Source organism: Oncorhynchus mykiss, chromosome 26, assembly GCF_013265735.2.
Source record: "Oncorhynchus mykiss isolate Arlee chromosome 26, USDA_OmykA_1.1, whole genome shotgun sequence".
Taxonomy (NCBI): domain Eukaryota; kingdom Metazoa; phylum Chordata; class Actinopteri; order Salmoniformes; family Salmonidae; genus Oncorhynchus; species Oncorhynchus mykiss.
The window spans coordinates 25,648,011-25,675,757 of NC_048590.1; the positions used below are offsets into that span (position 1 = coordinate 25,648,011).

General features: G+C 44.1%; 2 protein-coding genes across 3 annotated transcripts; both read left to right on the forward strand.

Moving 5' to 3' along the window:
• The first annotated feature begins 1,144 nt into the window (after nucleotides 1–1,144).
• Nucleotides 1,145–3,741, forward strand: LOC110506494 (pro-adrenomedullin). The gene is made up of 4 exons (XM_021586141.2): nucleotides 1,145–1,260; nucleotides 1,837–1,952; nucleotides 2,088–2,213; nucleotides 2,434–3,741. Exons 2-4 carry the CDS (start codon nucleotides 1,849–1,851, stop codon nucleotides 2,735–2,737), a joined length of 534 nt encoding a protein of 177 aa, XP_021441816.1. The 5' UTR covers nucleotides 1,145–1,260; nucleotides 1,837–1,848; the 3' UTR covers nucleotides 2,738–3,741.
• A 7,827-nt stretch (nucleotides 3,742–11,568) lies between these two features.
• LOC110506480 (AMP deaminase 3) lies at nucleotides 11,569–27,659 on the forward strand. Of its 2 annotated transcripts, XM_021586119.2 has the most exons (17): nucleotides 11,569–11,702; nucleotides 12,038–12,115; nucleotides 16,229–16,451; nucleotides 16,553–16,739; nucleotides 17,120–17,285; nucleotides 17,913–18,132; nucleotides 18,214–18,343; nucleotides 18,484–18,678; nucleotides 23,057–23,188; nucleotides 23,398–23,561; nucleotides 23,708–23,834; nucleotides 23,922–24,085; nucleotides 24,669–24,789; nucleotides 25,361–25,534; nucleotides 25,629–25,739; nucleotides 26,092–26,306; nucleotides 27,249–27,659. In XM_021586119.2, the coding sequence occupies exons 2-16, from the start codon at nucleotides 12,058–12,060 to the stop codon at nucleotides 26,269–26,271; spliced, it is 2,352 nt and encodes a 783-aa protein (XP_021441794.2). In that variant the 5' UTR covers nucleotides 11,569–11,702; nucleotides 12,038–12,057; the 3' UTR covers nucleotides 26,272–26,306; nucleotides 27,249–27,659. The 2 variants fall into 2 exon arrangements, with proteins under 2 accessions (XP_021441794.2, XP_021441795.2); XM_021586120.2 differs by lacking the exons at nucleotides 11,569–11,702; nucleotides 12,038–12,115 and adding an exon at nucleotides 13,607–14,035 and having other exon boundaries at nucleotides 26,092–27,659.
• Nucleotides 27,660–27,747: the final 88 nt, after the last annotated feature.

A 27,747-nucleotide genomic window follows, 5' to 3' on the forward strand; every position in this document is an offset into this window, starting at 1 on the left:
TGTGAGGAGCAGATATCAGTAACACGGGGGTCTGAGTCACGGAGGCAGACAGACTTGCTGGCTCTTGTGACTCAACCTATTATCCCATTTAATTTCTGGATCTCAGTTGGGATGTGTTGAGCATGAAGAAGTCATTTTAATTGTTTTTAAAATACCATGTTAGTTGGAGATTATGTAAAGCCAACAGATATAATCTTAGGAAAAAGAACCCTCTTGATTTATTTGATATAATTACTAAATTCCTCTAAACATTTGTCCAAAAAATATGAAAATAAATCACACATTTTGCAGTCAAATATTTGCCCTAATGTTTAAACAAACGCAGACATGGAGAATGTAGTGGTTATAATTTGACACACTTACTATTAATGATTAAACTGCTTCGTGTTCTTGTGTTATCTCATGTCAAACCTACTAACCAACTTTACCTCAAGCTGACTAAACTTTTAATCAGATATTGCCTTGAGAGGGCATTGTGTCAACATTGATTAAATTGTATATGACAAAAATGTGCCGGAATGCAGGTGGACAAAAGTTAATAACCCCTTGACCTCAAAGTTCACTTATGTCCAAAATGTCAGAGGACAAAATTATTTTGTTTAGAATGTTCTCTGCCTCCTCCCCAAATACCAAAGGAATGAGTACTTACAACCTTCTCTGTTTGGAGTGTGAATCATTATTTCTTAATGTGTTTGTGAAGACATAACAAACAAATGTTTAAAAAAATATATATATATCTGTATATAACAATAAAAATAAATATATATATATATATGTAATCTTTATGAATACATTTGATAAAAAGAAGGTAGGTAAAAATGTGAATTTCACATCACAAATAAAGATTCTGTCAATGAAAAGCAGAGATAACAACAACAACATTCCTTAACAAGTATTACAGTAAATCACTCTCATGTGACCCAAATATTTATTGAATTACTTCTGGTTTATTTAAACTTTATTATTCTCCTGGGTTTGCTATGTTGTTGTATTATCCCACTGATAAAGTAGGCTTCCAGCAGTGCTGGGCTGTGTGAGGTGGAGTGGGGGGACTGGGATGAGAGTCTGTGTGTGTCAGTCAGTGAGCCCCTCCCACCTCCACTATAAAGGCTCATCGTCTGGTGTGTACAGACTATTAGCACAGTGTCACAGCTGCCTTTCAGCACCAACAGCAACTTCAAGAAGCCTTTGGAATACTCTCTCCACATTGACTCTACTATAACTTCTTTATCACCCAAGTGAATTATTGAAGGATTTCAGGTATGTACTTTCAATTGAAGCAAATATTGACTGTTGCTCTGTTTGCTATAGATGGCTTTATCAGGAGCTCAAGTGCGTTAGACAAGGACAGGTTATCAATCTTATTATATAAGGAGTGCTGGTCTTCTTGTGCATGACTCTGGGGGGTTGTGGACGTCGGGCAGAAATACCAAATAAGTCTTATCTCTCTCTATCTAACCTTAAGTTTACCGGTTCTTTTTGGGCTATGGATTTAATTGACTGAATGGGATTGACTTTGCTCAGGGGAGCTTAAAGCTCACTCTAGTTGAGGAAACTCAGTCTTCTATAGACTGTGTCCTGCTTTTCACTGGTCAGGGCCTGCAACTGGGTTGTACGTTTACTTAAGGGAACAAAATGTGACCTTAGTGTGACATTTTAAATAAATGAATGATAAGTGCAAATAACTTGGCTTTTGGACTCTTGTGTAAGCAACAGCAAGAGGTTGGTGGGGTGGGGTGGGGGGGGGGGGGGCTCACTTGGAATGATAGGAGGTAACTAAGTAAGTTATCGTTAATAAGTAAATAACTAACACGTTTTTTTCCACTTTCCCCACAGGTGCCAGTCAAAATGAAACTGATCCTGCAGTCTTTCCTCTACGGCTGTTTGCTGGCCACCATTGCACAGAGCGTGGCTGGATTCAAACTTGAAATTAGCCCAGAGCTCAAAAAGAGGTGAGCTAATTGATGAACTATTTGTCAAGATTAGTCTGCTACAATGCATGGTGACCATGATATCAACACTTACTGTTGTGTACTTTGTGGACTTCTTTGAACAGTTTTTAATGAGTTGGATTTCTTCTTTCCCAGGTTGAGCATATGGATGCAGAGCAGATCGAGACAAGATCTAAACAGTTTTTCTGCAGAGAGGATAGCAGAGTCTGTACAGTTTGTCAGCCCAGAAGACGTCAGGAACAACCTGATTCCTCATTCCAGGTAAAAGCCCATACCATACATTTATATAACTCAATGTGCATGGTGCTATTTCGTTATCCTTGTGAAATCAAGATTTCAAATGGAATTAAGAGATTAATCACCATTGTCAAACAAGGGTCATTAAAGTAAGCAAGCTGCGGAGGGGATCTCTGAGCCAAGTTGTGTCCGCTCAGGAATGCTGCGCATTAATTAATGGTCCTCTCCTTCATCTCTCTTCCAGCACTGACATCAGCGTCCGAACCAAGAGGTCCAAAATTTCAGTGAACCAGGCCTGGAGACCGGGCTGCTCTCTGGGCACCTGCACTGTGCACGACCTGGCCCACCGCATCCACCAGCTCAATAACAAACTAAAGATTGGTAGTGCACCCATCGACAAGATCAGCCCACAAGGCTACGGCCGGAGGCGTCGTTCCCTCCCTGAGCGCAGGGCCACACTGAGGCTGGAGGGGGGCAGGCTGAGGCCTGTGTGGGGCAATGCAAACTCACATGTTCACAAGCTGGAGGAGCTGCTCAGACGGACATGAGCTGGACTTGTACGGGGGAGGAACAGGGGAGGAGAGCAGCAGCCGAGGCTTAGTGTCTCTGCCCTGTTCTAAAATTCTCCAAATGCCTCAGACTTTTGCCAAAAGTTCTCCAGTGCATTTTTTCCAGACGCGAGTACTGAGCGATAGCTGCAGCGGCTCTGGAAGCTGGACTCAGCAGAGGCATTGGCGATGCAGAGCGCCAAAACAACAGCTGGTCTTCAGGCACTGGATGGCACCGTGAAGAGAGAGAAGGAGAGATGCTGAGGATGGTGCTATCTCTGCCCAGCTGTGGGAGAGGAGCAAGGTCAATACAGAGGTACAGACTCAGAGAAGAGTCCACTGCGTAAATACTGGGACTCTATAAACCTGTTATGCAGATCCTGAACTTTGAGTTTTACCCTGTGGATTTACAGGAGCCAATTTCACCAAACCCTCTATACTCATCTGCACTTTTCAGTCCCAGCCTTCTCAGTCAGACATCTACGTGGACCTAAAATACATCCAAAGACATCTGGTCCATGCCAAACAGGAAGATAAGACATAAGGAGATGGATTTATAATACAGAGCTATGAAGCTGAAGTTTTTGGACACTGTACGAGGGAAATGCCTTAGAGATTGTATGAAATATCTGTGCCAGTCCACAATGGATTGAACTATACTTGAACATGTTTTGTATAAACACGTGCAATCTATGTATGTATATTTTATTTGCCAATTTGTATATAAGATATTTCAGATATCATAATTTAAATATTATATAGATTAGATTAGATTCAACTACTTATGGAGATAGAACTATTTTTGTACAGGAAGAAAATATAAGGGCATTGTAACTATTTGTTGTTTCCACTATTGTTTGCATCATGGATGTTATATGTTTCAAACTGTGGTAATAGGATAAATGGTTTTTATAGCTATGGTATAATATATTTGTAAATGTGGTCTATTTTATTTGTGTCGAAGCAATTAACATTGTCATACAATAAACATTTTGCATATAAAAGTTGACTCTGTCCAGACTTTTTATTTTCCACAGGAAATTACTGTTGTAAATTGAAAGTGGCATTCTATTGTCTGGCCAGTTCCAGTGAAACACGCAACACCTGGTCTGGGTTAAGTGATTTCAGGGTCTCATTAAATCCACCCCCCTTCAACTCTCCCTGTGACCCCCTAGAGGGCAGACGGGAGTGCCAGGCGCATTCCTGCATAGTACAGTGCATATTTGCTGGCTCGCTCCACACCGCAGCGTGGCCCTTGAGCCATTATGGGAGGCTGAGAGACCCAGCTCCATCTGCACACAATGGTAGATGGTCTGGACATCAGGATGCAGCGCTATGAGGGGGACGGGGGACGGGGACGGGGGGCTGTGTAACATTCCTGAGAGGCACGCAGAGAGCATCGTAAAAACAGCCCTGGCGAAGCGCGTTCATGAGCTGTGAGGACAGACAGACAGACAGACAGACAGACAGACAGACAGACCACATCTGACTGGACAGGACAGAGAGGCTGCTGACTTCTCCCTCCATCCTCAGGGAATGTGAAACTTAGAGTATTTAATTGTTGTACATGTACTTCTCAGAAACTGAAAATTCCATTCATTCATATAAGATACCAACATCACTATCTTGCCAAGAGGTTGACGCATTGTCATGTTCATTGTCATGAGTTGTTTGCATGGAGTAGCCTAGGCTACAGCAAATCCAAGCTCCTTGGTTCACAGTCTATTATGATCAATAGGTAGGGAACATAAAGCTAAGGGCTTGATCATTTAACCTGGGCTCCAGGTTCCTCTGCCTGCATCTGGTATGGATTATTAATGTGGCTTTGACACGACTTTCCATGCTAGAACACTCCTAACCACAAAAGTTTGTCATTGCTATTAATCAACCACAGGAAGGTTACATTCACTCCATGATGTTTGAAATATCAAGGCCTGTAAAAGATATGTCTGTTTATTAAATGTGCCCATTAATTATCAAGCAATTATTAATGCCAGTTAACAAAATTATATTTGTTCGCATTAAACTTTACTCTTCCACAGGCAAATTCAAAACTAAACGTTGAATAACATTTAAGGGTTTCCAACAACTGTCTGTGGTATACCCTACCTATTTTGGTTTGCTTACTGACCAAATCTATTGAACATGTTGCTGCACAGGCAAGTGAAGTGTATACCAGAACTCTATTTGATTGGTATGCCAGATACAATTTGGATGAATGTATGGTTCAAGAAGAGGCCGTTGCACTTCCTTCCTGTCTTAGTCAAAACATGGTCATTAGTAACTCCACTGGACCAGAGAGAGGTTATGGATTGTCTTGGGTCATTGTAAAAGTCAAGGATAGGAGCCAATGGAATTGCAATGCAGATGATTATTATCTGATTGTATAAGAAGGCATGCGCTACAAGACAGCTTGCTAGAGACATGTGTAATTACATTGTTTTGGCTCTAATGCCATCTAGTGACTTAAAATGGCACCAGCTTGACAAAGTGATTGCTTTGGCCACCTAAACAAAAGCACAATTTGGTGGTATTAACGGAAAATACATATGTCACCTGTTTAATCTCCAGATTTTTTTTTTGAAATCACTAAAGAGTAGAGAAACATCCTGGGCCTGTTCCAGTTGGACCACAGCAGTGCTGAAATCTAGACAGGCAACATTGAGGAAAAGTAGCCGTCGATTTACAGCCTAGGAACAGGGGCAGAACAATATATTTTTTTACCTTGTCAGCTCGGGGATTCGATCCACCAACCTTGCGGTTACTGGCCCAACACTCTAACCACTAGGTTACCTGCCGTAAGGTGACATATGAGCTAAATGATGAGTATACTCAGGTAAATGTCTGCCTGTTTGGACACCTCATCATCAATACTCCTTCCTCCAGGGGACAACTGGACAGTTGGAGACATGGCAATCCTATAAACCTGGGGGCCATGCATCTCAAGTTCATTACTTTCCTTCACGTAAGGAATGGAATTTTTAAGTATGAGAACCGAAAAGCAGTGGAAATATGCCGAGGGGCTAAAGCATGCAATGGACCTTTCCATCTTCAAAGCCTCTGACAGTAATAATTAGAGTTGAAGAGTGAGAATCTCTTTGATTTTGATCAGGGTGATCTGGCTACAAATATCACAGGATAGACGGTGCACCAGACCTTAGATGAGGCATTATGTATACAGGTCAAGAGTGATCAATACAAATGTGAGAGTTGTCAAATACCAATCAATTACATTTTTATTGTGAAGGGATTGTAACAAATTCCACCATGGGTCACCAAGAAGGCCCTGCTAGCCTAAAGTTCAAGGCTTTTCCTGGAACTATGCAGACAGAACAAACACAATACTATGACTTCTGGCCAAGTGAGACAACAAACTACAATAAGCACATGTTCATATTAGCTCACACTTTGGATTTATTTCAACAGTATCAGGCCTTAGGCTCCTCTCTATCCATAGACGTAGGTAAATGACACTACGGTACTACGCTCTTCTTTCTTGGTGACTCTGCCACCTGGTGGTGGGTACAGTATCTGACGCTTGCCATACGCTGCTCTACAATCAGTTGAATGACTGCTCGCATAGGAAAATTGTTAATTGTTCTGTTAAAAATCTGAGAAGAAAATGAAATAGATAAAATTGCTTTACCACCGGGACACAAGGAGTCATCCAGTGGTGTGATAGCGTCTACAAACTGACTAGTGCAGGTCTCCAATCAGTCAAAACTAATAACTCCCCCAGGCCCTAGATGCTTGATAAGAGCCCATGGATTTGTAAGAGATGTGATTCTTGTGTTCCTCTTAGGCGGTTATCACAAAGTCACAAGAGGGCCATTCTTTCCATCACAATGTCATCGAAGATACTGATTCTCAACCACTAAATGTCATTAGATATCAATGCATAATTGAATAATCCAAATGAATGTAATCAATTTGTCAGCTCAGCACGGCATGTGTGATACAACCACAGTCTGAAGCTGTCAGGGAAGCCAAACATCAGTATTCAATAAGATCACATACCAACGCTGTTTATGGACGCAGCCAGATCACTTCCACAGTCATATCAGTGGGACGCCATCTCCTTTCCTATGCTTCACATGGAGACATGATGCAGTTTTCCATTCTGGTTATGGAGAAAGTGAAGCCCTCTGGCCAACTGTGACATGCTGTTCTCTACACCAGACGGGCAGCTATAGAAGCCCAGGGCAGATTCACACAGTAAAGCCCATATCCTTCTGTCCTGCTGTCAGTCAGTCATTCAGGAGGAGCAGACCGATGGCTCTGTGAGTGAGTCTTCTCCAGCCAACTCTAAAAAATCCCTGATAACTGGAGCAGGGGAGGATTAGTGTTGTAATCCAGCACAGTGCCAGGCTAAATCAAGCACCATGGGGCCTGTGGCGAAAAAGGGCACAGTGGCAAAGCTGGATCTCCTCCTAGGCCCTGTGGAGTCACACCACTGTCCCATGCTAACTAATACACTTTCTGATCATCTATGACATACATGTGGTAAGATGCATATGTGTGTTAAAGATTACCTCAGAGTGGGGATATTATCCAAAAACATCTATAATTCATGAGGTTGTAGTTAGAGTTACAGGAAGGTTGACATATTGGCAACATCAGTGGTTAGATGAAGCAGATGCTAAGCTACAGGACCGTTTTGCTAGCACAGACTGGAATATGTTCCGGGATTCTTCCGATGGCATTGAGAAGTACACCACATCAGTCACTGGCTTCATCAATAAGTGCATCGATGATGTCGTCCCCACAGTGACTGTATGTACATACCCCAACCAGAAGCCATGGATTACAGGCAACATCAGCACTGAGCTAAAGGGTAGAGCTGCCGCTTTCAAGAAGCGGGAAGCTTATAAGAAATCACACTATGCCCTCCAACGAATCATCAAACAGGCAAAGCGTCAATACAGGACTAAGATCGAATCGTACTACACTGGCTCCGACGCTCATCGGATGTTGCAGGGCTTGCAAACTATTAGAGACTACAAAGGGAAGCGCAGCCGAGAGCTGCCCAGTGACATGAGCCTACCAGACAAGCTAAATTACTTCTGTGCTCGCTTCAAGGCAAGTAACACTGAAACATGCATGAGAGCAACAGATGTTCCGGACGAGTGTGTGATCACGTCCTCTGCAGCCGATGTGAGTAAGACCTTTAAACAGGTCAACATTCACAAGGCCCGATGGATTACCAGGACGTGTACTCCGCGCATGCGCTGACCAACTGGCAAGTGTCTTCACTGACATTTTCTGAGTCTGTAATACCAACATGTTTCAAGCAGACCACCATAGTCCCTATGCCTAAATGACTACCAACCGGTAGCCATGAAGTGCTTTGAAAGGCTGGTCATGGCTCACATCAACACCATTATGTCAGAAACCCTAGACCCACTCCAATTTGCATACAGATCCACAGATGATGCAATCTCTATTGCACTCCACACTGCCCGTTCCCACCTGGACAAAAGGAACACCTATATGAGAATGCTATTCTTTGACTACAGCTCAGCGTTCAACACCATAGTGCCCACAAAGCTCATCACTAAGCTAAGGACCGTGGGACTAAACACCTCCCTCTGCAACTGGATCCTGGACTTCCTGGACGGGTCTCCCCCAGGAGATAAGGGTAGGTAACAACACATCTGCCACACTGATCCTCAACACTGGGGCCACTCAGGGGTGCGTACTCGGTCCCCTCCTGTACTCCCTGTTCACTCATGACTGCACGGCCAGGCACGACTCCAACACCATCAATAAATTTGCAGATGACACAATAGTGATAGGCCTGATCACAGACAACAACGACACAGCCTATAGGGAGGAGGTCAGAGACCTGACCGTGTGGTGCCAGGACAACAACCTCTCCCTCAAAGTGATCAAGACAAAGGAGATGACTGTGGACTACAGGAAAAGGAGGACCGAGCACACCCCCATTCTCATCGACAGGGCTGCAGTGGAGCAGGTTGAGAGCTTCAAGTTCCTTGGCGTCCACATCACCAACAAACTAACATGGTCCAAGCACACCAAGACAGTCGTGAAGAGGGCATGACAAAACTTATTCCCCCTCAGGAGACTGAAAAGATTTGGCATGGGACCTCAGATCCTCAAAAGGTTCTACAGTTGCATCATCGAGAGCATCCAGATGGATTGCATCACTGCCTGGTATGGAAACTGCTCGGCCTACAAGGCACTACAGTCCATCACTGGGTCCAAGCTTTCTGCCATCCAGGACCTCTATACCAGGCAGTGTCAGAGGAAGGCCCTAAAAATTGTCACAGACTCCAGCCACCCTAGACTGTTATCTCTGCTACCGCACGGCAAGCGGTACCGGAGCGCCAAGTCTAGGTCCAAGAGGCTTCTTAACAGCTTCTACCCCCAAGCCATACGACTCCTGAACGTCTATTCAAATGGCTACCCAGACTATTTGCACTGCCCCCTGCTGCTGCTACTCTGTTATTATCTTTGCATAGTCACTTTAATAACTCTACCTACAGTGCCTTGCGAAAGTATTCGGCCCCCTTGAACTTTGCGACCTTTTGCCACATTTCAGGCTTCAAACATAAAGATATAGAACTGTATTTTTTGTGAAGAATCAACAACAAGTGGGACACAATCATGAAGTGGAACGACATTTATTGGATATTTCAAACTTTTTTAACAAATCAAAAACTGAAAAATTGGGCGTGCAAAATTATTCAGCCCCTTTACTTTCAGTGCAGCAAACTCTCTCCAGAAGTTCAGTGAGGATCTCTGAATGATCCAATGTTGACCTAAATTACTAATGATGATAAATACAATCCACCTGTGTGTAATCAAGTCTTCGTATAAATGCACCTGCACTGTGATAGTCTCAGAGGTCCGTCAAAAGCGCAGAGAGCATCATGAAGAACAAGGAACACACCAGGCAGGTCCGAGATACTGTTGTGAAGAAGTTTAAAGCCGGATTTGGATACAAAAAGATTTCCCAAGCTTTAAACATCCCAAGGAGCACTGTGCAAGCGATAATATTGAAATGGAAGGAATATCAGACCACTGCAAATCTACCAAGACCTGGCCGTCCCTCTAAACTTTCAGCTCATACAAGGAGAAGACTGATCAGAGATGCAGCCAAGAGGCCCATGATCACTCTGGATGAACTGCAGAGATCTACAGCTGATGTGGGAGACTCTGTCCATAGGACAACAATCAGTCGTATATTGCACAAATCTGGCCTTTATGGAAGAGTGGCAAGAAGAAAGCCATTTCTTAAAGATATCCATAAAAAGTGTTGTTTAAAGTTTGCCACAAGCCACCTGGGAGACACACCAAACATGTGGAAGAAGGTGCTCTGGTCAGATGAAACCAAAATTGAACTTTTTGGCAACAATGCAAAACGTTATGTTTGGCGTAAAAGCAACACAGCTCATCACCCTGAACACACCATCCCCACTGTCAAACATGGTGGTGGCAGCATCATGGTTTGGGCCTGCTTTTCTTCAGCAGGGACAGGGAAGATGGTTAAAATTGATGGGAAGATGGATGGAGCCAAATACAGGACCATTCTGGAAGAAAACCTGATGGAGTCTGCAAAAGACCTGAGACTGGGACGGAGATTTGTCTTTCAACAAGACGATGATCCAAAACATAAAGCAAAATCTTCAATGGAATGGTTCAAAAATAAACATATCCAGGTGTTAGAATGGCCAAGTCAAAGTCCAGACCTGAATCCAATCGAGAATCTGTGGAAAGAACTGAAAACTGCTGTTCACAAATGCTCTCCATCCAACCTCACTGAGCTTGAGCTGTTTTGCAAGGAGGAATGGGAAAAAATGTCAGTCTCTCGATGTGCAAAACTGATAGAGACATACCCCAAGCGACTTACAGCTGTAATCGCAGCAAAAGGTGGCGCTACAAAGTATTAACTTAAGGGGGCTGAATAATTTTGCACGCCCAATTTTTCAGTTTTTGATTTGTTAAAAAAGTTTCAAATATCCAATAAATGTCGTTCCACTTCATGATTGTGTCCCACTTGTTGTTGATTCTTCACAAAAAAATACAGTTTTGTATCTTTATGTTTGAAGCCTGAAATGTGGCAAAAGGTCGCAAAGTTCAAGGGGGCCGAATACTTTCGCAAGGCACTGTACATGTACATATTACCGCAATTACCTCGACTAACTGGTGTCCCTGCACATTGACTCTGTACCGGTATCCCCTGTATATAGCCTCGCTATTGTTATTTTACTGCTGCTCTTAAATGATTGGTTACTTTTATTTCTTCTTTTTTTTAGGTATTTTTATTAAACTGCATTGATGGTTAAGAGCTTGTAAATAGGCATTTCACTGTAAGGTCTACACCTGTTGTATTCGGCGCATGTGACAAACTCATTTTGATTTGATTTGATCATCTCTTACCTTAGCCTGGGTACAGTCTGTTTGTGCCATCATGCCACTCGTTGCCACTCCTTGTCATGCCATGGTGTTGACATGATACCAGATCTGGGACCAGTCTAATCTCACCCTAAAATCCTGAAATAACAAATCCTCAACATGAGGGCCCTCTGTGTCTACTGCTGAAACAGGACTCTTTACAAAGTACTGATGTTTAACAATATGGTCTTTGCAAAATGTCAGCACCTCTTTTTCAGTTTGTCTCAGACCGAAGAGGGAATTGCTAAACTGAGGGGCAGCAGTAGAATATACAGAGAGGGACAGTGAGAGGACAACAATGGTAGTGTAACCTGTGTGAGTTATGACCAACTCATACTCATTTGCATTCTGGGTAAGTAGTAAGAATGAACACTTTACTTTAGTGAAAGAGTTAAGGATGGTGTCTTGTGCACTGGAGGGCGATGAGTGAGTTATCTCCTTACCACCACAGGAGCAGAAAATGACAGAGGGTTTGCTCTGGGGGAACTTCCAGAGTTCATATAGTCTGCCTGACTGCAGAAGGTACGGAGGCACGGAGACAGAGGAGGTGAGTGAACAGCTATGGTCTAAAGATGTTATTGTATCTCACGAAGACTCAAATGATGGATCATTGACATGTGATGGTGATATGCTACATGTTGAATGTGCATTGTGTTTCTTACATAGTCTTACTGATTCAGCAGCTTGCTGTCTTCTCCAGTTTCTCTGTCTAAGATCGTATCAAAGTGATAAATTACTTTCATGTTGATGAGCATCAATCTGTCAACGCTATGAGACTAATGTAAATGCATTAAGGGACCATCCAATTGTGTCTGAGGAACACTCTGGGTAAAGCTGCGTTGCGCTCGTGCATGACTGAACTGTTTTGTTTTTCTCTCCCAGCCCCAAACACTGTGAGGAAGATGAGGAGAGGAGACACCTCTCTGCTAAAGCAGCAATCAAGCCCCTGTTTGGCAAAGGGTAAGCTTGCTCTCGACCTTCCTCCCCTCATTCCTTTTCTCTTCCTCTCTCAGGCTTATTCATTCACTCAATCTCTCACATGCTCTCTCACTCATACATGTAGACCCTCAGACATGCAGACATCAGCCCTATAGATAAAACAACACCACTCCAACCAGTGTTCATAAAGGTTGATCTACTGTACTGTACTCTCTTAAAATATCTTTAGCCAGGGTAATAAGTGTCTTTCTCATACACAGACTGACAGAGATGTAGTTTACCTTCTCTTATAGAGGTGTCTTTGACAGAAGGTACAGTCATTCAGGACTGGAGGAGACAGCAGGCTGGTGTCTGAGAGAGCCCAGAGAGGACATGATAAAAACAGTGTGTGACAGCTGTGTCTGAGGCAAGAGAATTACTAATGGCTGGAGTGATCTCAGAACATTCCTGCACAGGGACAGGGGGCGCTACAGTAAATGATCCAACACTGACAGTAAGATAGCAGGGATACAATGACCAGACCATTCGGAAACAACCCATCCAGGAGAAGCTCAAATTCCTTTTTGCCCCAATGTGCTAACATCATTGTATCAAAATGCCACTTGCAGACTCACAGGAACTTCCTGGGACGTACAGAGGCTTAGAACAACATATACAACTGATCATGGCTCAGTTCTCTCTCATTCTCTCTGTCTCTCAGTCCCCACATCCCGCTATCATAAGTACATCAGTGCAGAGTGGGAACCATTGAGATCAGACTGTGTCTGTGCCTACATTCATCTCCTCTAATGCTCTCTATGGAGCTGCAGCAGAAATCACCTCAGTCACATGATCTAATGCTCCCAAAACCAGATGTGCAGATCAATAATAGGAAGTCAGCTCCAATGCAGAACAACATTATTTCTCCATGTAATGAAGCTCTGAATGAAATATAGAGCAAGCTGAATGACATTGTTGCTGTCCAAAGATAAATCATTCTGCTGTGAGGCATTTCGACAGTCAACCTCAACAGGCCAGGTAAAAATACACATGGATTGTTAACATTGCGACCTGCAGGTTGGTGTGTGTGTGTGTGTGTGTGTGTGTGTGTGTGTGTGTGTGTGTGTGTGTGTGTGTGTGTGTGTGTGTGTGTGTGTGTGTGTGTGTGTGTGTGTGTGTGTGTGTGTGTGTGTGTGTGTGTTTAAGCAGAGGGGGCTGGACAGGCATGGGTAAACATGGGTTTGTGGGTCACTGTTTTGTCATCACCTATTCTAGTAGTAGTCTGATCCTTTACTAAGGATTATTACCCATCAGCTGACTGACATGATGCCAGAGATTATTCATTCTAACACTATGCACCTAAACCAAGGTCAGTCAGAGCTGAGATCATGTGTGCGGGTGGGTCTGTCGAGGCTCTGAGGCAAAGCAGTGATGCATGGCTGCGCAGCGGCAGTCCTCTCAATCAGGGCTGCCTGGGTAATGTTTACAATAAATGCAACAGCTGCATAGCCTGCCATCTGGCTCCTTAAGGAGGAAGGCTGCGGATGTATCACTGTCCCAAAGGTGGAGAGGAGTGTATGAGGAGTGTATGTGTGTGAGTGTGTGTGAGTCCAGCCAGCTGGGGGGAGTGCTGGTGGCTCGGATTTGGGCTCTCTGTTGACAGCCAGTTGTGACATATCCCATGGATCATTGGCTCTGTCGACATGATGCCATTGGCTTCTTAAAATAGATAGAGAAGGACACTCAAAGAAAACAGAACCGCGGTCGTGAACCACGGCAGGCTCAGAGTGGGACCGACCCACATCGCAGCCAGCCCGTCAGAGTCAGGCGACCAGCCTGTTAGCCAGTCTCTACCGCAGAGAGACTGTACAGAGACACTGTGATCCTAGCTGAGATTTCCATCATCAGGACTCCCAGTGGAGACTGTACAGCACAGAGAGATGGCTGTGAACAGACCAGAAGGTAAGGCACAGCAGATAACGAGTTACGGTACATTATAAACTGTTCTAGCAGCTAGAGACTCGGAAACTATTGTGTTGCTGTTTGAGAGAATGTGATTAAGTTCATAACGTGTGATGGAAATGAGATGGCTGTTACTCTGGGAGGAATACTGATGGCTGTTTGGTGTCTCTGACTAAGAAAATTGTGTATAACTGATGCTGAGGCAGCAGTATAAGCAGAGAAAATGAGCGAGAGAGAGAGAGAGACAGTGTGTGCGTGTGTGTGTGTGCGTGTGTGTGTGTGAGAGAGTGAGGCAGCAGTATAAGCAGAGAGAATGAGAGAGAGAGAGAGAGAGTGTGTGTGTGTGTGTGTGTGTGTGTGTGTGTGTGTGTGAGAGTAAGGCAGCAGTATAAGCAGAGAGAATGAGAGAGAGAGAGAGAGAGAGAGAGACTGTGTGTGTGTGTGTGTGTGTGTGTGTGTGTGTGTGTGTGTGTGTGTGTGTGTGTGTGTGTGTGTGTGTGTGTGGGTGTGTGTGTGTGTGTGTGTGTGTGTGTGTGTGTGTGTGTGTGTGTGTGTGTGTGTGTGTGTGTGTGTGTGTGTGTGTGTGTGTGTGTGTGTGTGTGTGTGTGTGTGTGTGTGAGAGTAAGGCAACACTTGAGAGGAAGAAGCGGTGCTAAATTATTTATGAGAACCCATATTTTAATCAATGCTGCTGCTGCTTCACAGAAACCCTCTCAGCTTTCAGAGTTCACCTGTGGTCTTTGCTGTAATGTGCTGCTCTCTCTGTCTGTCTGCAGTGCAGTGGGAATTGGGCAGTGGGCAGTGGGCAGTGGGCAGTGGGCAGTGGGCAGTGGGCAGGCGCTAGTTTGATCCACAAAGCTGTTCTTAGAAGTGGCTTAGGGTGAGCAGTGGGGTGTTTGTGGCACAGAACTTTGGCAGGAATGGCAGCCCTCTTGGAAAGGCTTGGCAGAATGGAGCATTGACATTACTCTGTCACTGATGACACTAGAGCTTTTCTCTCAGGGGCACCAGGTCTGTATGGCCACTGTGCTGTCTGGGTGGATTGGGTTTCATGTCATTGGGGTATCAACAAACCCCTCGTGGTTCGGTCACTTGATCTGTGGGTGCAGACTTGTCCCTAAATGGGACAACTGTGTGGTTACTGGACCAGTGACTGACAATCAGACACTGGGCTATAAAGTCTACAGTTCAACCGTTACTGTCACGGTTGCACAGGTTATTATGATTAGGACCATAAACCTGAAAGGAATAGAGCTGGTATGTGTCTGGAGACAAATCAAAATGGCAGTCATACTGTATTTCCAAAGTCGAGTTTTCCATTTTGAAAATCACATTGAGACACTTAAGACAGCAGATTTTTTCAGTGTAATCTGCCAGCTCAAGATTTGTGTCCCTAGCCTCATCTTGATACATGACGAACAAACATGTTCATGAAACCGTATAAACAACATCATTGCAGCCTGAGTGTACAACTGCAGATACTCTGGTCTTCAGAAAATGGAGAGAATGATGGAACAGCTGGGAATTAAAACTGAATTAAATTCCAGGGGTAATAAGATGATCTCTGACAGTACAATCCACTCAGCAGACAGTCTCTGCATTAGATAAACACTAACCTGATGTCATTCTCTACCCTGTCTGTATGTTGTCCTCAGAGAGGACAGTACGGGGCCTGGTGTTGACCCTAAAGGTCATAAGTGAAAATAGCATATTGTCTCGGAGGCAATGTAACGTGATCAGTTGTCAGTATTTATGTCGGTCACAAGTGCTTAAAGATCTGCTTACCAGAGTAATTTCAAAAGGAGATTGCAGTATAAGCGCAGCACAATTTGTCAATCTGTCGTGGTGGTTGTTTTGCCATGCCTCGAGGTAACTCTGCTAAGCAAATAAATGAGTATGTGCTAATAGATCTAATATTAGCTAACACATTGTGCTAATAGTTCTCTGTTAATACTAGGTGAATATGCAAAGCAATGCTTTTGGCAGAGGGATGTCATGACAGTGAGGTGTTGTGATGACAAAGCAGACATGAGTTCTGAGTGGACAGAAATGCTGGAATTGGCAGCGATTTTTTGGGGACGAATTAGCTCCACCTCCTACAATAAAAAAACTCCACTCTAACGCTTCCAAAACTAAGTGTCTACATATCTGTACAGTGTTTATACTAAGCTGCTACACCTGGTGTTTTTACAGACATGCCGAGACAATTCCCTAAGATCACGCTGAGTGAGGTGGATGAGGAGACACGTCTGCTGGCTGAGAAGGTGTACGCGTCAGCGCTGAAGGAGGAGGACACAAACGATGCGCTGTCCATGTTCACCGTCCCTGAGGACTGTCCCATCGGCCTGCACCAGGCCAAGGAGAGGGAGCTGCTCAAAGAGCTGGCAGAGCAGCATTCAGAAGAGAGCGCCAAAAGGTGAGTCTGGCCCTCGACAATACAGGACCTCATGGAATCGAACCTAGCTGATCAGTTAAGTACTGGAGTGTCGGGAATTCATGAGAACGTTTGGTTTCCAGGAAGAAGAGTTTCAAGATGATTCGTTCGCAGTCTGCGTCCTTGCAGGGCCTGCAGATCCCTGTGACTGCAGAGTGGGCCCGTTCTGTGGTGACCCCATTCCTCTCACCATCCTCCACCTGCTCCTCACTTCCAGAGAACTGCCCCGAGTACCAGAGGGTCACCATCAGTGGAGACTACTGTGCTGGTGTAAGTGCTCCAAGCAGGTGGCATACAGTTCATACTCAACTCATACAGTATTTCACTTCATACTGGAAGAGTTGCAATGAAATGGGACAGTAATGATTGTGTTTTGCTTTTCGTGTATTGATGTGAATACTAATGTGTATATTGATGTGTATAGTGTATATTTATGTTTTTGTTTTGTCTGTAAAAAAAAAGAACTTGGACTCAGCATGACTCCCTGTCAAAATAAAAGTTAGATAAACAATTAAAATAATAAAAGTGGTATTTTGGTATGACTTTAAATCCCCAGGTGGTTAACAATAATCTTGTGTGTAGAGAGTCCACAGGATGAAATGGAAAGCCATGTGATAAGACTAGTAATGACAGCTCTCTCCTCTCCCCAGATCACAGTAGAGGACTATGAACAGGCAGCAAAAACCCTGATGAAAGCCCTGTTCATTAGGGAGAAGTACTCCAGACTGGCCTACCATCGCTTTCCCCAGACCGTCGCCCAGTTCCTCCGCAGCGCTGAGAACCAGACGTGGAAAGAAGAGGACGGGGTTCTACCAGGTATACACTGAGTGTACAAAACATTCAGAACACCTTCCTAATATTGAGTTGCACCCCCCTTTTGCCCTCAGAACAGCCTCAATTCGTCGGGGCATGGGCTCCACAAGGTGTTGAAAGTGTTCCACAGGGATGCTGGCCCATGTTGACTCCAATAATTCCTACAGTTGTGACAAGTTGGCTAGATGTCCCTTGGGTAGTGATGCACACAGGAAACTGTTGAGTGTGAAAAACCAAGCATCGTTGCAGTTCTTGACACAAACCGGTGCGCCTGTCACCTATGACCATACCCCGTTCAAAGACACTTAAACATTTTGTCTTGCCCATTCACCCTCGGAATGGCACACATACACAATCCACGTCTCAATTGTTTCAAGGCTTAAAAATCCTTCTTTAACTTATCTCCTCCCCTTCATCTACATTGATTGAAGTGACATCAATAAGGGATCATAGATTTCACCTGGATTCACCTGTTAATTTATGTCATGGAAAGAGCAGGTGTTCATAATGTTTTGTACACTCAAACAGTGCCCATAAATTAACTATATGTCCATAATGTGTTCTTAACGTCCTGTACAAGTAGAGTCCATTGTATTAGAGTCTATGTCAGTCATACTGGTCTCCCCACAGATGTCTGCCCTTGCCCCAGGGAGGGGGAGGACCCGTACAACATTGAGAATATCCCAGACAACCTGAGCTATGAGCTGCAGACAAAAGATGGCATAGTGTATGTGTATGAGAACGCAGAGGCTCTAAGTCAGAACAGGCCCCGCAGCCTACCCTACCCTGACCTGGAGACCTTCGCCATAGACCTCAGCCATGTGCTGGCTATGATCATTGATGGACCCACGTGAGTGACCACCACTTCCTGAACTCACCACTGTGTAATGGAGCTTTATTTTTGTCTCTGCATAACTAACGTGCTTTACAGGAAGACCTATTGTCACAGACGCCTGAACTTCCTGGGCTCAAAGTTCTACCTGCATGAAATGCTCAATGAGATGGCTGAGCTAAAGGAACTGAAGGGTGTTCCACACAGAGACTTCTACAATGTCAGAAAGGCAAGTTTCCAACACTTGAATGTGAAAGCTAAATTTATAATGTGAAGTGAAAGTCCACCGTTTAGATCTGATTTGGCTACTTTCCCAGAGGTTTTGTGATAAAAAGCCACAATCAAACTGTGACGTCTCTCTTTCCCCAGGTGGACACACACATCCATGCAGCCGCCTGCATGTCCCAGAAGCACCTTCTGAACTTCATCCAGACCACCTACAAGACGGAGGCAGACCGTGTGGTGCTGGAGAAGGGCGGGCGGAAGCTGACCCTCAGAGAGGTGTTTGAACACCTCAACATGGACCCCTATGACCTCACTGTGGACTCCCTGGATGTACACGCTGTAAGACCCTCCCTCTCTCTATCTATTTCGCCTGACATCATGCAATACCCTTACAAAGAAAAACAAATGAAAAAATCATGGGGATAAACATCGTTTTCAGACACGTGGGAAGTTCCACATCTTATTTTCCATGTATTTTTCTCTCGTGAAAATATATAACACTATTACTCCACCACCGTTTCTGTAAAAAGCTACGGTTTGGGGCTGGAGAAATGCAACCACTCTCAAATCCCTACACTACGCTACGGATGCAAGGACTGTCCATCCATGATACACTACATGACCAAAAGTATGTGAACACTTGCTCGTCGAACATCTCATTTCAAAATCATGGGCAGTAATTTGGATTTTGTCCTCCTCTTTGCTGCTATAACAGCCTCCACTCTTCTGGGAAGGCTTCCACTAGATGTTGGAACATTGAATCGTCTACAATGTCATTGTATGCTGTACCATTAAGCTTTCCCTTCACTGGAACTAAGGGGCCTAGCCCGAACCATGAAAAACAGCCCCAGACCATTATTCCTCCTCCACCAAACTTTACAGTTGGCACTATGCATTGGGGCAGGTAGCATTCTCCTGGCATCCGCCAAACCCAGATTCGTCCACCATGAGACGATGGTGGATGGTGAAGCGTGATTCATCACTCCAGAGAACTAATTTCCACTGCTCCAGAGTCCAATGGCAGCGAGCTATACACAACTCCAGCCGACGCTTTACATTGTGCATGGTGATCTTAGGCTTGTGTGCGGCTGCTCTGCCATGGAAACCCATTTCATGAAGCTCCCAACGAACAGTTCTTGTGCTGACGTTGTTTTCAGAGGCAGTTTGGAACTCGGTAGTTGTAACCAAGGACAGACGAACTCTGGAGTGTTGCAACCGAGGACAGACGATTTTTAAGCACTATGCACTTCAGCACTCGGCGGTCATGAGGCAAAATATTTTATATTCTTCAAGAATCAATTGGTAAATATCATTAATTTATAAGTCCAAAAATGGATGTGGTCACTAAGGATTGCCCATTTAATAACAGGTAGTGACTTTCATACAGCAGACCTACACTGAGTGTACAAGATATTAAGAACCCCTACTCTTTCCAATGACATAGAGTGACCAGGTGAATCCAGGTGAAATCTATGATCCCTTATTGATGTCACTTGTTAAATACACTTCAATCAGTGTAGATGAAGGGGAGGAGACAGGTTAAATAATCATTTTTAAGCCTTGAGACAATTGAGACATTGATTGTGTACAGTATGTGTGCTATTCAGAGGGTGAAAGAGCAAGAAAAAAGATTTAAGTGACTTTGAACAGGGTATGGTCGTAGGTGCCAGGCGCACTAGTTTGTGTCAAGAACTACAATGCTGCTAGGTTTCTCACGCTCAACAGTGTCCCGTGTGTATCAAGACTGATCAACCACCCAAAGGACATCCAGCCGACTGTGGGAAGCATTGGAGTCAACATTGGCCAGATCCCTGTGGAACACATGTAGAGTTCATGCTCCGATGAATTGAGGCTGTTCTGAGGGCAAAATGGGTTGCAACTCAATATTAGGAAGGTGTTCTTAATGTTTTGTACACTCAGTGTATGTCGCCATTTGAACGTGAACCATTAACATGCCCGAAAAGAGAAAGAGAAATAATTTCGTCCACTGCTCTGTGAATGTCCCGCATAATTTCTCCCTTGTAAATAATTTAGGATTTTTAGATGCTGTCACCATAATTCCATAGGTGGAAACATTGCTTCTGCAACATGCTAACAGAATAACATTATTTAAACCCCACGTGAACTTGCAATTCCACATGTGAAACTGCACATTTGATTTATTTGTCATTTTTATCATGTGGAAGTTTTCACATAGTGCCTTCGGAAATGATTCAGACCCCTTTACTTTTTTCATATTTTGTTACGTTACAGCTTTATTCTAAAATTGATTAAATAGTTTTTCCCCTCATCAATCTACACACAATACCCCATAATGACAAACCAAAAACATGGACTTATGTAAATATGAAATATCACATTTACATAAGTATTCAGACCCTTTACTTAGTACTTTGTTGAAGCACCTTTGGCAGCAATTACAGTATTGACTCTTCTTGGGTATGACGCTACAAGCTTGGCACACCTGTATTTGGGGAGTTTCTCCCATTCTTTTCTGCTGATCCTCTCAAGCTCTGTCAGGTTGGATGGGGAGGACAACGACCCTAAGCACACAGCCAAGACAACGCAGGAGTGGCTTCGGGGCAAGTCTCTCCAGAGATGTTCGATCGGGTTCAAGTCTGGGCTCTGGCTGGGCCACTCAAGGACATTCAGAGACTTGTCCCGAAGCCACTCATACGTTGTCTTGGCTGTGTGCTTAGGCTCGTTGTCCTGTTGGAAGGTGAACATTCACCCCAGTCTGAGGTCCAGAGCGCTCTGGAGCAGGTTTTCATCAAGGATCTCTCTATACTTTGCTCCGTTCACCTTTCTTCAAGCCTGACTCATCTACTAGACCCTGCCACTGAAAAACATCCCCACAGCATGATGCTGCCACCCCAATGCATCACCGTAGGCATTGGTATTGGCCATGTGATGAGCGGTGCCTGGTTTCCTCCAGACGCTTGGCATTCAGGCCAAAGAGTTCAATCTTGGTTTCTTCAGACCAGAGAATTGTGTTTCTCATGTTCTGAGAGTCTTTAAGTGCCTTTTGGAAAACTCCAAGCGGGCTGTCATGTGCCTTTTACTGAGGAGTGGCTTCTGTCTGGCCACTCTACCATAAAGATCTGATTGGTGGAGTGCTGCAGAGATGGTTGTCCTTCTGGAAGGTTCTCCCATCTCCACAGAGGAACTCTAGAGCTCTGTCAGTGTGACCATCAGGTTTTTGGTCACCTCCTTAACCAAGGCCTTTTGTCCCCCAATTGCTCAGTTTGGCTGGGCGGCCAGCTCTTGGAAGTCTTGGTGGTTCCAAACTTCCATGTAAGAAAGATGGAGGCCACTGTGTTCTTGGGGACCTTCAATGCTGCAGAAATGTTTTGGTACTCTTCCTCAGAACTGTGCCTCGACACAATCCTGTCTTGGAGCTCTACGGACAATTCCTTCGACCCCATGGCTTGGTTTTTGCTCTGACATGCACTGTCAACTGTGGGACCTTAAATTGACAGGTGTGTGCCTTTCCAAATCATGTCCAATCAATTGAATTTCTCACAGGTGGACTCCAATCAAGTTGTAGAAACATCTCAAGGATAATCAATGGAAACAGGATGCACCTGAGCTCAACTTTGAGTCTCATAGCAAAAGGTCTGAATACTTATGTAAATATTTTTTGTATGAAAAAAAAATTAAAATTAAAAATGAAAAAAGCTAAAATTTCAAAAAAAAACTGTTTTTGCTTTGCCATTATGGGGTATACTGTGTGGATTGTTGAGGTTTTTTTTCTATTTTAGTTAATCCATTTTAGAATAGGGCTGTAACGTAACAAAATGTTGGAAAAATCAAGTGGTCTGAATACTTTCCGAAGGCACTGTATGAAACTGCAAATGTGATTTTCACATGATTGAATTTCACACCTGAACTTGCATTTCCACATGGGAAAGTGAGCTTTTCACATGTGAATGTTTTTCACATGTGAAACTGAATATCCGATTTTCACCTGGAAATTTCACAACTGAAACCGCAATTCACATGTGAGGTGAACACATGTTACTCTCCTCACATGTTACAAGGTGGTGTTGACTTGTGAACTCTTAATTGAATACATGTGAAAATATGGTTTCACATGTGAAATGTAAGATCAACATGTGAAAACAGGCATTGCTTGTTAGACATGTGTATTTTTGTCATGTATTGTCATGTTGTGTGTTTCTGTCCTTTCCCTTCACCCTGTCTCCCTCTGCTGGTCGTTGTTAGGTTACCTTTTCTCCCCCTCTTTCCCCCAGCTGTGCCTTGTCTCCTCCTAACTACCCATTCACCCCGTTTCCCACCTGTTCCCTTTTTCCCTCTGATTAGGTCCCTATATCTCTCTCTGTTTTTGTTCCTGTCCTTGTCGGATTCTTGTTTGTTGTGTTTCATGCCTGAGCCAGACTATCGTCATGTTTGCTGTAACCTTGTCCTGTCCTGTCGGAATCTGCCGGTCTATCTGAGCCTACCTATGTTTGGTTATTAAAGAAGCTCTGTTTAAGTTAGTTCGCTTTTGGGTCCTCATTCACTCACCGTAACAATTTTTGTAAGAGTATATCATCCATACTCTACAGGAACAGCTGTTATGCCATAAAACACAGATTTATTGTGTAACCATAGCTGTTCAGTTATATCTATGTCTAGAGACACATTTCAGTTTTGGAGATCCGTTAGCACCATCCATACGCTAATATTACATCTGTGTGTATGCCTCACCCCACAGGGCAGACAAACCTTTCACAGATTCGATAAGTTCAACTCCAAGTACAACCCAGTGGGGGCCAGTGAACTCCGAGAAATCTACCTGAAAACAGACAACCTCATAGATGGAGAGTACTTTGCACGCATTATCAAGGTATAGTTCATTCATACAGAAAACATCCTGATTCTCTGAAATTGATAACACATGTTATGTTGCACAAGTTATTGTTATTTTGCAACAACAACATGTGCAGCAACACATTTGAGGATGTGTTACTCTGATGGATGGGAGGTGACAGAGACCCAGAATAATGGTCTTGTTTGGAGATGAGAGAACTTTCTACCACGTCTTGCCCTTGACAGGAAGTGTCCCATGACCTAGAGGAGAGTAAGTACCAGCATGCTGAGCCTCGTCTGTCCATCTACGGACGCTCTGCAGATGAATGGGACAGCCTCTCCAAGTGGTTCATCCAGCACAAAGTGCACTCTACCAACATGCAGTGGATCATCCAAGTCCCCAGGATCTAGTAAGTGCTGCTGCCTGAGTGACAGCTGAAGGCAAAGAGTTACATTTAACTTTCAACTGGAGAAGGTATGTAACATGGCTACTATAAACGATAATACTCTTTTTATGAGATGTTTGTCATGCTTAAAAATCTTTCACTTCTTTCAGTGATATTTTCAAGTCAAAGAAGTTGATCACTAATTTTGCCAAAATGTTGGAGAACATATTCCTTCCTCTGTTTGAGGCTACAGTCAATCCACAGAAGCATAAGGAGCTGCATGTATTTCTCAAATATGTGAGTATAATTCATTTGGATTTTCCTGCAAAAACTATCCTGATAGTGTCAACCATTCACCATTCGACCCCTACTCTTCCTGTGCAGGTGACAGGCTTTGACAGTGTGGATGACGAGTCCAAGCACAGTGACCACATGTTCTCCTACAAGAGCCCCAAGCCTGAGCAGTGGACAGCAGATGAAAACCCTCCCTACAGCTACTACCTCTTCCACATGTACGCCAACATCATGGTGCTCAACAATCTGAGGAAGTACGTACCTGTTGATATCTGCCCCTCTCAGGCCTCTGGTAATGGACCCAAACCATTACATCTCATTCAAGAGAAACATAGACTTCCAACTGTCCTTCTGCTGATGCTGCTGAGGGGAAATGTAGGTGTTACACCCATTGTTCAGTTGCTATTATTCATTGAATTTACAGTAAGGCACTTCAGAATGTCCTGAGGGCAACCAAGGGGAGCAGAACAGGTGTCTGGTTGCAGTCATGCTACATTACTGCACAGTGTAATGCACCAAGGCATCTATAAATAAATTCCCTATGATAATACAAAGGAATAGAATTACAGACTTGAATTACTGGCACATATGGTCAAGGAGCTCCTCCAAGGTCACTGAAGATGCTACTGTAGGTGCTACATAATGCACTTGTGTAGCTCTGTTTGTGTATGTGCAACGTGTGTGTGTGTGTGTGTGTGTGTGTGTGTGTGTGTGTGTGTGTGTGTGTGTGTGTGTGTGTGTGTGTGTGTGTGTGTGTGTGTGTGTGTGTGTGTGTGTGTGTGTGTGTGTGTGTGTGTGTGAATATGACCACTGAATATTTCCCTGGGTCTCTTCCAGAGAGCGGGGCTTGAGCACCTTCCAGTTCCGTCCACACTGCGGGGAGGCTGGATCCATCACCCACCTGGTCTCTGCTTTCCTCACAGCTGACAACATCTCCCACGGCCTCAACCTCAAGAAGGTCCTTTAGCACTAGACTGAATCCTGCATCAACTGTCCTCAACACACTACAGCCTACACACATTTATCTGCCATCAATGGACTAATATAGTTCCTCAACTCCCCAGCATGTTTGAATGGAGCACTCTCATGCTGATCTCCCATGTGATACAGTAGGTGCTACTCACATGAATAGTGGATGTCATGAGATGACCCTAAAGAAATGCAAAGCTATCTAATATTCTCACATGAAAGCACACTGTATAAATGCAAGCCATTGTACTGTAATACAGTAACAGTGTTCAGCCCTTCAGGGCTTCCTGTTTGCTTCATTTTCCTGTCTTTCTGTGGGCCTAACCAGCACACAGACAAGGAAAGGCCCTGTCTACCAGGCCTGCTCCATGCAAATACAGCCACTGAAAATAACCGAGCCAGCCACAGGGACAGGAGCTAGCTTTCAACTTTTGACACATTTTAACATCCACCGTGTCTGCTGATCAGTAAGCAGAGACCCTGTACGCTGAGCAGGTGACAGCGAGGTGTGTGTGAGTCTGTGTGTATGTACTGAGTGTGTCTGTCTCTCTCTGTCACAGAGCCCTGTCCTACAGTACCTGTACTACCTGGCCCAGGTGCCCATTGCCATGTCTCCTCTGAGCAATAACAGCTTGTTCCTGGAATATTCCAAAAACCCTCTCAGGGAGTTCCTACACAAGGGGCTGTGCGTGTCTCTATCAACAGATGATCCTATGCAGTTCCACTATACCAAGGTAAACTGTTGGAGAAAATAGTAGCTCAAATCAGCTGAGTGTTCAATAGCTGCATTGTAGGACAGTACCGGATGACAGTGTGTCCTGTCTGTAGGAGGCACTAATGGAGGAGTATGCCATCGCGGCCCAGCTGTGGAAGCTCAGCACCTGTGATGTGTGTGAGATTGCCAGGAACAGTGTGCTGCAGAGTGGCCTGTCTCACCAGGTAGAGCTCTGGGCACTGATATCTACACTTTTAGAAAAAAGGGTTCCAAAAGGGCTCTTCGCTGTCCTCACAGGAGAACCCTTCATGTTCCAGGTAGAATACTCTTTGGTTCCAGGTAGAAACCCAAAAGTGTTCTACCAGGAACCAAGGGTACTTCAAAGGGTTCTCCTATGGTGACAGCCAATGAACCCTTTTACATTCTAGATAGCATATTCTTTATAGTGTATAATAGCATGAATGCAAAATAACATGAAATATCCTTCCCCTGTCCCCCATCTAATGGAGTGGTTATACCTAAGGAGCTTACATGATATACAATATCTGGTAATACTGTATGACTCATTTTGTGCAGGAGAAGAAGCACTTTATTGGGGCCAACTACTTGAAGGATGGACCTGAGGGGAACGACATTCGGCGGACCAATGTGGCTCAGATCCGCATGGCCTACCGCCACGAGACCCTGTGCAATGAACTCAGCTTCCTAGTGGATGCAGTGAAGACTGAAGCGGCCATTGGCACACAACCAGAGTGACCACAACAACATGGGACTTAGCTCAATCCATGCATGTAAGCTCTCAACCATCACAACGATATCTCTTGGGAGAAAAAGCCCAATGGTTTGAATGGATAAGTGTGACTCTTGTTTCTCTGGCTGCATGTGTGCTACTGTGAAAGCAGATAACAAGGGGCGCCATTGCAGTTAAAGAGATTCTCCAGTACTTTTGTATACATTTTGCCAGTGGTTCTGAAAGTAGTGCTCAAGAGCCAAAAGTGGCCCCCGAAAATGGTGTACTATATCACATACTGTACGTGCAGATATATGCACCATGCCATTGCTCTCTCTCTCGCTCTGCTGTGGGTGCATCATGTGCATCTTGCTAGTTGTCATATGGCGAGGGGCTGAAGCTCATTGGTTGAATTCGAATCCTAAGGGGCTGGCCCACATGGAGGAATATGTAGGCCAAGCACAGCTTCCAGAAAAGTAGTTGCTTTAAAACTAGGCATTTCATGTATAACTGAGGTAAGGTAGGTTATGCATGTATGAACTGCACATTGACACATCCAAAGCGGGAGGTTTAATGAATACTTATTAGTCGCCAAAGTTCCGGAGCATGTCTTTAACAGTATAAAAATAGTTTGGAGAGGTAGCACTAGGAGCCAACTACATCTTAGTGTCTTAATGATGTAGGTCCACAGTACAAGGGTTTCCTTCTGCAGTGCAGCAACATCCTCTGCACTAAGGCTGGCTCCCTCTGCAGAGCACTTACTCACAGTTCAGTAATGTTACAACATATTTGTGGTTTCAAGTGCAATGTCTGGGAGAAAAAACACTGGCCACTTCTATTTTGATGTCCAACACTCACTGCATCATGCCTTAGTGATGGGCGGTCCCAGCTGTTGACAGAACCTGACAGTGTTTATCTCTGGAGCTGGAACACTGCTTTAGCTGTGATGAATGAAGTCTGGTACATTTCCACTGTCCCTTTCCATGTGTGCTTGTTTTTACAGGATGTCATGCAGTAGGTTCCAAGGAGGACACTGAAGTCAATTGTGGGACACTGTAGGTACTATACATTGTACTTGCATGTACTGTATGATATCTGCTTGAAGTATTTGTGTGAATGTTTTGTTTCAATTTGAATGAAAACAGGCATTTATATTGGTCAGAGTATGCTATATTTCATTTGAATGTACTGTATCTATAACGTACTGTGCTGTGTCTATAAAGCAACATTGAGTCAATTGAGTTGTGAAAGTTTGGACAAGAGAGAAAAATGAGAAAGCATATAAGATGCAAGATGTCCAAAGATGTTACAACGCTCTATCTCACCTCTTCCTCGTTAATGGTTGACAGAATGCTGTAAAATAGCCTGTTTTTAATGATGTTACTTTTGTTATAAATAAAGATATTTAAACATGGATAATTCCATTTTTTTGTTGTTGTCATGCAGCAATTTAAAACTGTGAGATGATGGAATACATTGTTTATTAGAACATGAACCCAAAA